The 10,957-nt window shown below is 42.6% G+C and overlaps 1 protein-coding gene across 1 annotated transcript; it reads right to left on the bottom strand.

The window, feature by feature from the left end:
- Nucleotides 1-61: 61 nt before the first annotated feature.
- LOC115203649 (cytochrome c oxidase subunit 6A, mitochondrial) lies at nucleotides 62-1,843 on the bottom strand. Its single transcript, XM_029768549.1, has 4 exons — nucleotides 1,709-1,843; nucleotides 1,059-1,136; nucleotides 511-653; nucleotides 62-336 (listed from the first exon to the last, which is right to left on the bottom strand). The coding sequence occupies exons 2-4, from the start codon at nucleotides 1,132-1,134 to the stop codon at nucleotides 247-249; spliced, it is 309 nt and encodes a 102-aa protein (XP_029624409.1). The 5' UTR covers nucleotides 1,135-1,136; nucleotides 1,709-1,843; the 3' UTR covers nucleotides 62-246.
- Between the last annotated feature and the right edge of the window lie 9,114 nt (nucleotides 1,844-10,957).

Below are 10,957 nucleotides of genomic sequence, written 5' to 3'. Positions count from 1 at the left end.
TGTTACACATATAATAACATCAGACAGTTGGAGGTAAACAAATGAGAAGCCACTCAGTGTGTGTGATACAGTAAAACTAGTATATTTTTTATTTCTATCTGACTGGGAGCACCACAGTCAGTAGTGTTGCTAATTGGCCCCTTGGTCAGTAGCATAATGCCAGGTTCATTAGAGCTATAGATTAGAGCTATTCAGCATGTAGCAATCAGGGAAGGTGGATGATCAGCATAGAGTTAGGAGGTTTCCTTAGTGGCGGGAGCCCTCATAACCCTCAGGAAGAGCATTTTCATGAGGGTTGTGGAAGAGAGAGTGGTTGCCGTCACCCCAGGGCCATTTCTGAAAGAGAAAGTTGTTTCATCATTCAGGATAGATTGGATAAAACTAGACTTATGTTCAGAAAGACATCCCACTACTACTACCAATCCTAACATGTAGATGATGAACTGTGAGTGAAGTTAGTCTGAGGATGTGGCTATAGTCTGTTGGATATCAGAGTGCCTCCTGTATCACCTTGGTGCGGATGCGAAGGTGTGAGTAGGCCACAAACTCAGGGGGTTCATGGGAGTGCTGCTGCATCTTCATGTAGGCGTTGGCGATGCAGACGGCCACACCAGGTAGGGCCAACACAAACGACAGGATCTTCCAGGTCCTAGCTGTGGAGTTGAAACCAGTTCCGGTAGATCAGACTCTACGGTTCTGTGTGACCCTGAGTTATCAAGGCTTGGGTACATCACAACACCAGCAGAACTAAGTAACAGCAGCTCCAAAACACTGATCATCCAGTTCAGATTGCAGTGACTCAGCCTTGGTTCCTTGTCTCAGGCTCTGACATGCAGGACAGAAGCGCCTCAATTACAATATGATACATTTGTAAGTCACCTGACAGGCCTAAATACAGCAGAACACAAACATGTAATGAATGTAAGAGGAAGACTGCCAACATTCCACAAACCTCTGTTAATGTTAAACCCAGAAGCCCAACTCAACACAAAAGGTGCAGGCAGTAGGGCAGAGAGAATATAACACAATATGAGAAGAGTTAAGTACATTACACACACCTGATCCTCCCTCATGGCCTGCGTGTGATGCAGCAGCTAATACCCTGCGGGCCGCCATCGATGCAGGAGACGCCATTCCTGTGGAGTACAGACAGACAACTTTTAGACCAATGGACAGAGGATAGAAGTGGGAATTAGTTTCCATGTTTGTGTAGACAGAGGCAGTAGGCTATGTTCAGATGTGTAGATTTATTCCTTTTTGAAAAGTGCTATTTATAGGTCATTTATTACACCCTATAGACAAGATGAAATAATCCAGGGCTAGGCCCACATGTTATCCATGTCAAAGGTTTGTATTGTGGCTCCTCTACCCCAGCAACGGCACATACAGTAAGTAGGTCAAGCTAAAGCTCTCAATAAACCTTCATAGATAAGAAACCCCATTAAAATGGCTCACAATACATGTTAACTGGCAGTAAATGTCTAACCTAGTCATTTTCAAATGAAGTCGAATACATTTTATAAATATTGGGTTTTAAATACCTAAATTAAAAGAAAAGTAAAGTTTAAAAAAACAGACAGAAGCCATGCCATAGGCCTGTTGATATTACTGGTGATCTGAAATGGGAAACACTTGGGAAGCAAAAATTAAACAAATACCATAGAATCTATAAAAACTTTCTGTTCTTTATCCAAAACGTTTAACTCACCTTTAATTTTGTTGGTCAGTCTTTTGTCCCTTTCTCTTTCTGCACCTTTGTGTCTGTTTGTCCTTCAGCCTGTCCTGGACTGAACAGAACTGTGAGACTCCTCCCCGTTGCAACCTGTCTGTCTGCCAAGAAATATCAAGTTTATATTTGGTCAAGTGCAAAAGGCTGGCCGGAAGATCTGTGGTAGACCTATCAAACCAGCGCAGTGTACAGGAGGAGTAGGATCACCCTGTTTGAGGAGAACTTTCCTGCAATGCTGGAAATTTAAAACTTCTGAACTTTGTAATTTGCACTTTGTAATTTCAGACTTGATTTTCCGTTACGAAAAATATACATTAGGCTAATTATAATCCACATAATAATTCACAGTTTCTGTTGCTGCATGATTATTTTCCTGCTGTGTAAATGCAAGGCACTTTTGCCCTTGAACAAATATAAACTTGATATGCTAGGCACTTACACTAAAACCAGCTAAAATGAAAATCCTACACCTGTAATAGTAGTTGGTCCCAGTTTTGTTCAATTTAATTCTGCGCATGACCACATGCACATGAGATTGATAGATTACCATGAACGCCATCACATGTTGATCAGGCGGGAAAAGGTCTGAAGTGGGAAAAGGTCTGAAGTGGGAAAAGGTCTGAAGTGGGAAAAGGTCTGAAGTGGGAAAAGGTCTGAAGAAGCTTTGAAATAGATGGTCTGTATTTCCTTTATGTTTTTGTTTAAGAGTTCACAAGAAGGTTAATTTGTCAAGCAATTCAGCACGCCTAATTTCATAGAGTTGGCATTTGTAGATAAATGTATTTTCATCAACTATACTTCAGTCGTACATAGAGAATGGGCCGTGTACAATCGGAAGTTGTGAATATGACTGATAGGTGTGTCTGCTAATCATGGTGCAGCTGACCTGTCCCTTTAATTTACTGAAGTCTGACTTGAATTTGGTCCAGTTGGAACTTGTGTTCCAAAATAGAAATAGAAATAGCTCTCACTGTGTGTCACAGGGTAACAGTATCCCCTGATCTGCGGCCGGTTAGGCAATGGCAGTCACAGTGCAGCACCCATACCTCTTCCTAGACAGTGAGCGTTCTATACCTACAGACTGCAGCCTGAACTTTGCATTGCTTAATGTTGAGCTATCTCTCTCATTGTTGGGCTGGACGTGTGTGTGTGTGTGTGTGTGTGTGTGTGTGTGTGTGTGTGTGTGTGTGTGTGTGTGTGTGTGTGTGTGTGTGTGTGTGTGTGTGTGTGTGTGTGTATGTGTGTGCATGTCAGATAATAGTGTCCATGGTGTAGGCCTACCGTATTGAAGCTGACAGACCCATAGGTTTAATGCTGCACATTTGGGTTTGAAATGAAATACTGAATATTGACATTCAAAGACGAGATAGCAAATAGGTCTAGAAGTGTAGTATTACTTCACTATAGAGAAATATCATATCAGAACAGTAGCGGTGTGTGGGTAAGAAAAGTCATATTACAACCTATGTGTTGTAATAATTGCGTTGTTTGCTCTATAACCTGTTAGTTTATAGTTGATATACAGACCTAAAGGCCGAGACAATAAGAAGACACAGTGGCAGAATAAATTCAACTACACCTTTGTTTCATCACAAAACCGACAAGCAACCTCTGTCCAGTGAAGTCCACAAAGCATATTGCATGTAACAAAAAGTTACATGACCTACAGCATGGTCAAGCAAGTTACTGTTTCCGACATTTTCAGACCACTAAACAACTATGGATATAGAAGCACTGTGAGTTACCGGAAGTCGCAAAGAAAACAGGAACTGCCTCCACTATCCAGCACCATTTCAACTTCAACATTTCAACACCATCAAATCACCTATGCTTAGTCTAATACAGTGACAACTAAAATATACCAAAAACATTTACTCCAATATACATAATAAAAATATGATGTGGCTGTTGACGTTTCTGATTTCTGTGTGCGTGGGTGCTGGGTTCTGTGTGCGTGGGTGCTGATTTCTGTGTGCGTGGGTGCTGGGTTCTGTGTGCGTGGGTGCTGGGTTCTGTGTGCGTGGGTGCTGGGTTCTGTGTGCGTGGGTGCTGGGTTCTGTGTGCGTGGGTGCTGGGTTCTGTGTGCGTGGGTGCTGGGTTCTGTGTGCGTGGGTGCTGGGTTCTGTGTGCGAGGAATGAACATGTTGACTCACCCTACTTGGAGAGAAATGCCAATGCCATCCTCGTCTCTTTCATGTTGACGAAACGATCTATCACTTTGTCATACAGTACACAAATGTATTGTTGTTGTCTTAGGTTACCTGGCTAAAATGCTTGCTCACTAGCCTAACTTCCTTTCATGGACCATGTTAGCTAGTTAACAATAGCCTTCTACATCTAGCTACATATTGAATGTCCATCCTCTCAGGCCAGGGGCACAATGTATGAATTAATGGTTGGATCAGAATCGGAGTAATAATCATTGGCCAGGACGGAGAATTAAGTAAAACCACAAGTCTAAATCCCTATCTCCATACATGGCTAATTTAGGAAAGGGACAATTTTAGCTAGCTAGCCACAGGAGGACAACAACGCAGTGAGATGCAACAATTCAAGTTGTTTCTGCCAATGACTTATGCTCTCCATACGATTTGATAGGAGTCACACCAAATCCAAGTTGGCTTCCCTTGACACTTTTTTTTGGTGCGCTAGGAACATTCACAGTTGAGCTCACTCAGTTTAGCTCAACGCTGATTGGCTACTATTTTATATTTTTTTCATCATGGGAGGTCATAGCTCACTGGCTTCCTTTGCATTCAATGCTACAGGTGGCTACAATGTCATACTCTTTTGGAACTACACATACAGTGACAGAAGGGCGCTGTTTCACTTGCTTTCTCCAGTGAGATACAATACAGTCGTGGCCAAAAATTTTGAGAATGACACAAATATTAATTTTCACAAAGTCTGCTGCCTCAGTGTTTTTAGATATTTTTGTCAGATGTTACTATGGAATACTGAAGTATAATTACAAGCATTTCATACGTGTCATAGGCTTTTATTGACAATTACATGAAGTTGATGCAGAGAGAGTCAATATTTGCAGTGTTGACCCTTCTTTTTCAAGACCTCTGCAATCCGCCATTGCATGCTGTCAATTAACTTCTGGGCCACATCCTGACTGATGGCAGCACATTCTTGCATAATCAATGCTTGGAGTTTGTCAGAATTTGTAGGTTTTTGTTTGTCCACCCGCCACTTGAGGATTGACCACAAGTTCTCAATGGGATTAAGATCTGGGGAGTTTCCTGGCCATGGACCCAAAATATCGATGTTTTGTTCCCCGAGCTACTTAGTTATCACTTTTGCCTTATGGCAAGGTGCTCCATCATGCTGGAAAAGGCATTGTTCATCACCAAACTGTTCCTGGATGGTTGGAAGAAGTTGCTCTCGGAGGATGTGTTGGTACCATTCTTTATTCATGGCTGTGTTCTTAGGCAAGATTGTGAGTGAGCCCACTCCCTTGGCTGAGAAAAACCCCCACACATGAATGGTCTCAGGATGCTTTACTGTTGGCATGACACAGGACTGATGGTAGCGCTCACCTTGTCTTCTCCGGACAAGCTTTTTTCCGGATGCCCCAAACAATCGGAAAGGGGATTCATCAGAGAAAATGACTTTACCCCAGTCCTCAGCAGTGCAATCCCTGTACCCTTTGCAGAATATCAGTCTGTCCCTGATGTTTTTCCTGGAGAGAAGTGGCTTCTTTGCTGCCCTTCTTGACACCAGGCCATCCTCCAAAAGTCTTCGCCTCACTGTGCGTGCAGATGCACTCACACCTGCCTGCTGCCATTCCTGAGCAAGCTCTGTACTGGTGGTGCCAGTTCTTCACAACAATTGAACCACTCTCCTTGAAGTTCTTGATGATCCGATAAATGGTTGATTTAGGTGCAATCTTACTGGCAGCAATATCCTTGCCTGTGAAGCTCTTTTTCTGCAAAGCAATGATGACGGCACGTGTTTCCTTGTAGGTAACCATGGTTGACAGAGGAAAAACAATGATTCCAAGCACCACCCTTCTTTTTCAAGCTTCCAGTCTGTTATTCGAACTCAATCAGCATGACAGAGGGATCTCCAGCCTTGTCCTCGTCAACACTCACACCTGTGTTAACGAGAGAATCACTGACATGATGTCAGCTGGTCCTTTTGTGGCAGGGCTGAAATGCAGTGGAAATGTTTTTTGGGGATTCAGTTCATTTGTATGGCAAAGAGGGACTTTGCAATTAATTGCAATTCACCTGATCACTCTTCATAACATTCTGGAGTATATGCAAATTACCATCATACAAACTGAGGCAGCAGACTTTGTGAAAATTTATATTTGTGTCATTCTCAAAACTTTTGGCCATGACTGTTCATTCAGCCCCTTGTGATTTGAAGTAAAAGGATTAAACACAAAAGATACATTATTTTTTATGTTTTTTAAATATTTTTTTTATTGGTGAATTTTGTGGGGAAGCCTGGCCTCTCTTGGCATCCATGAATGCACGCCACTGATAGTGAAAAAAACAACCAACTTAATGGGGTTTTTTTTACGGTCTGGGTACATTATTTTTACTGACCACCAGATGGGGCATTGTGTGCCTATGGCACAATATCCAATTGACTAAGATTTTCACCCTCCTGTTTGGTGTTTCTCTAACTTGCCTAGATGCCTATTACTTCTCCCTCAACATCCATATGTGATCCTAGAGAAAATTATGCCTTACTGTATTTTCCCAAATATTTTTTTACCTACTTTCAGTAGGCTATTAGTTCCCTGGAATCAGTTCAACTCCTCTTCAGCCTACAAGACTGTCTTTTTGTGTGTTTATGATGTGTGTGTAACCTTGTGAGTTTCCTCTGTGTCTCTGTGTGTGATGTGTATGTAAGCATGCGACTTTCTTCTGTCTGTGTGTGATGTGTGTAACCATGTCCGTTTCGTCTGTGTGTATATGAAGTGTGTAACCATGTGAGTTTCCTCTGTGTCTGTGTGTGAGCCAGCCTGTCCTTTTATAAGTGTGAATCCTTTATTTTCACACTATTTGTTGAGTGTTCCCGTCTCTGTCTGAGGAGCTTCCAGCTCCAATGCAAACAGCAGTGAGAGCCAGGCGTGAAGTCAGCCTGTCAGGGTTAGGGTTAGCAAGCAGTCTGGCCGTCTGGCCCTGTGTTATTGTAGGCACATGTTGTGTTTTACTGTGCGCGTGCATACGCACTCATCAAGGCTCACATTGAAACACACACATTCACTCACACACACAAGTGTGTACACACGCACACACACACACACACACACACACACACACACACACACACACACACACACACACACACACACACACACACACACACACACACACACACACACACACACACACACACACACACTTGTTCGAATTGTTCACTCAAGCACACAATCAGTCTCACACATTCCCATGTTTCCACTCTTTCCAGCTCTCTCTTACCACATACACCTGTTTATGTGAACCTGGCACACACCTCTGCGTTGAGACACCTAGACTCAACAATGTTCAAGTGTACACACACACACACACACACACACACACACACACACACACACACACACACACGCGCGCGCAAAACTCGCACACTTTGACTGTATGCCTTCAAAATGCCAAGATAAAGATTGAGATGGCATGAGCGGTTATTGCCACCCTGCCATAGCGTTGACAATAAGTTGAGAGCATGTGCCCTGTTAGACGAGTTGAATCAGGCCATGCCAGCTCCAGAGGGGCTCCTGGGTCTGATATAGACCATTCAGTTCTCCTGCCCCAATAAAGTCACTTCACAGTCACTTTCTAGTTATTTTCTTTCTTTGTCTTAGTTTAGTCACAGAAATGACATGGTCAACCATGGTCACATCCATGTCTGTATCAGATGTATTGTGAGGGGTGATCCATTGTTGTTTAAAGTCATTTTGTAGTGGTACAGAGTTGCATATCCAAACATTACAACATGGGTCTTGAAAACATAGTATACTGAGCATTTGATGAGGCCGCCTCGAACAGCTAGTCCATCAATTCGCGTCTGTATTTTTTATGACCCTGAACTGAATTTAAACATTGTTCTGCATCACTGTCTTGGACAGTACAAGGGCTCATTTGTATTTTTCACACACTATCTGGTGGGTAGAAAATGAGGTTGGGACTAGGCAAATCATGATCAGATGAAGTAGAAACGTTTAAAATCAAGACCTGTGACTATTACGTCGTTGGAAAGCTTTTCAACGCTGCCGATTGCACAAAGGCTTGAATATTTCCTTTAGAGGTTTTGACTGTCGTTCAGTAGGAAGAGAGGGAAGAGGTGGGGGATGGAAGATAAAGAAGCTCTGTAAGTACACACTTTAATGTGAAATTCTATGAAAGTGGAAATTGCAAACAGCATAGACAGGGGTGATATACTGCCTTGGATGTGGAGAGATAGAGATGCAGGGAGAAAGTGAATATTGAGAGTTAGAGGACATGTAGAAACAGCTATCAGGGGAATGAGATGGGCAGCAGAGATGTGAAGATAATGACTCAGAGGGGTCAGAGAGAGGATGCTTAGGAGTGGGTGTAAAGTGGGAGGGGTCTGGTCAAGACACAGGGCAAAAGGTTCAGAGGTTTAATTCCCTGTGTGGACAGTCAATCTCTCACTATGTTCACTAATGCAAACACGTGCACCCAACAGTACTGCGTTGACTTATACACTGAACAAAAATATAAACGCAACATGCAACAATTTCAAAGCTTTGACAGAGTTACAGTTCATATAAGGAAATCAGTCAATTGAAATAAATTCATTAGGCCCTAATTTATGGATTTCACGTGACTGGGAATACAGATATGCATCTGTTTTCACAGATACCTTAAAAAAAGGGAGGGGCGTGGATCAGAAAACTAGTCAGTGTCTGGTGTGACCACCAGTTGCCTCATGCAGCGTGACACATCTCCTTTGCATAGAGTTGATCAGACTGTTGATTGTGGCCTGTGGAATGTTGTCCCACTCCTCTTCAATGGTTGTGCGAAGTTGCTGGATATTGGCGGGAACTGGAACTGTCAATCCAGGGCATCCCAAACATGCTCAATGAGTGACATGTCTGGTGAGTATGCAGACCATGGAAGAACTGGGACATTTTCAGCTTCCAGGAATTGTGTACAAATGCTTGCGACATGGGGCTGTGCATTATCATGCTGAAACATGAGGTGATGGCGGCGGATGAATGTCACGACAATGGGCTTCAGGATCTCGTCACTCTATTTCGCTACATTCAAATTGCCATTGATAAAATGCAATTGTGTTCATTGTCCGTAGCTTATGCCTACCCATACCATAACCCCAGCGCCACCATGGGGCACTCAGTTCACAGCGGTGACATCAGCAAACCGCTCGCCCACATGACGCCATACACACTGTCTACCATCTGCCCGGTACTGTTTAAACCGGGATTTATCTGTGAAGAGCACACTTCTCCATTGTGCCAGTGACCATCAAAGGTGAGCGTTTGCCCACTGAAGTCAGTTACGACAACGAACTGCAGTCAGGTCAAGACCCTGGTGAGGACAACAAGCATGTAGAGGAACTTCCCTGAGACGGTTTCTGACATTTTGTGCAGAAATTCTTCGGTTGTGCAAACACACAGTTTCATCAACTGTTCGCGTGGCTGGTCTCAGACCATCCCGCAGGTGAAGAAGCCTGGATGTGGAGGTCCTGGACTGGCGTGGTTACACGTGGTTTGCGGTTGTGAGGCCGGTTGGATGTACTGCAAAATTTCTCTCTATGGTAGAGAAATTAACATTCAATTATCTGGCAACAGCTCTGGTGGACATTCCTGCAGTCAGCATGTCAATTGCACAGTCCTTCAAAACTTGAGACATCTGTTGCATGGTGTTATGTGACAAAACTGCACATTTTAGAGTGGCCTTTTATTGTCCCCAGCACAAGGTGCACCTGTGTTATGATCATGCTTTTTAATCAGCTTCTTGATATGCCACACTTGTGAGGTGGATGAATAATTTTGGCAAAGGAGAAATGCTTACTTACAGAGATGTAAACATATTTGTGCACAAAATTGGAGCGAAATAAGTTTTTTGTGCATATTGAAAAATTCTGTGGGACTTTTAATTCAGCTCCTGAAACATGTTACCGACACTACATGTTGCATTTATATTTTTGTTCAGTGTAATTCAATACACAAAATAAGGACAATGCACAACCAGCTAATGCAAAAGGATGCAAGTTTCAAGTTTTATTTGTCACGAGTACAGTGAAATGCTTAACTTGCAAGCTCTTCCCAACAGTGCAGTAGTCAATATCAAAATAGTATATACAAAAAACAGAAATAATAAAGAAAGAAAAATGGATGGAGTTGCTAAAGCATAGACATGTATCCCTCAGACTATCTCACTCTGTTTTCTAAGTGGCTGGACAGAGACCCTGCCTGTCTGTTTTGATGGGGTAACCCTGGCTGTAGACACTAAAACAAACCTTTAATACTGAGAATACACCATCAATATTGTCACTGTCTGACTCAGTCAGCAGGGGATTTGGAATGGAGACGGAGACGGGGAGCGATGTGAGGGCTGTATAGTGGAATCTCCCATATGCTGTCACTGAGAGTCAACAAGGAAATGGAGGTGTCTGTGGACAGAAAGGCAGTTAAGTGGCTATTGTATGATCTTTTTCCACATTGAGTGGATTCATCTGACAGAGCTTGATAATCTTGAACGTCAGGAGCAAGACTAAAATTCAATTATGGTCTTAAAATCAAGTATGGTGGACTTCAGTTCGGTCTTAAGGTGTCAAATTATGTAATATACTCAGTTATTGTAACCAGTGGTTAAGTAGCTGGCAAACAGTGGACGGGTTGAGTTCTACTATCATTAGACTGATCATTTTATGGATATGCAGGGGCTGAAAAGTGTTCATTATGAGATGATTTTAGCATGCCAAGTTGCCAACAGACTCATCTAAATGCAACAGTATATAGGCTAATAGATCCATGGACACATTTTGAGGTTACTGTAACTATATATATTTCTTCTTATGTAATCATATAAAGAGTGCATGATCAAGATAGCATGCATAGGTCATCGCAGGTCTGTGGAGATCTTCACAATTGCTGTAATAATCTGCAGAATCTCGAATGGCATTGATCACTTGCACCATGTAATTTTAATGTAACCTCAACTGCATTCCAAGTCATTTGGTTGTGCTATTAGATGAAACACAGTGATATCACATTCATCT

The sequence above is a fragment of the Salmo trutta genome, chromosome 1 (assembly GCF_901001165.1).
Source record: "Salmo trutta chromosome 1, fSalTru1.1, whole genome shotgun sequence".
Classification (NCBI taxonomy): domain Eukaryota; kingdom Metazoa; phylum Chordata; class Actinopteri; order Salmoniformes; family Salmonidae; genus Salmo; species Salmo trutta.
This window is presented reverse-complemented; position numbering and strand designations above follow the sequence as displayed.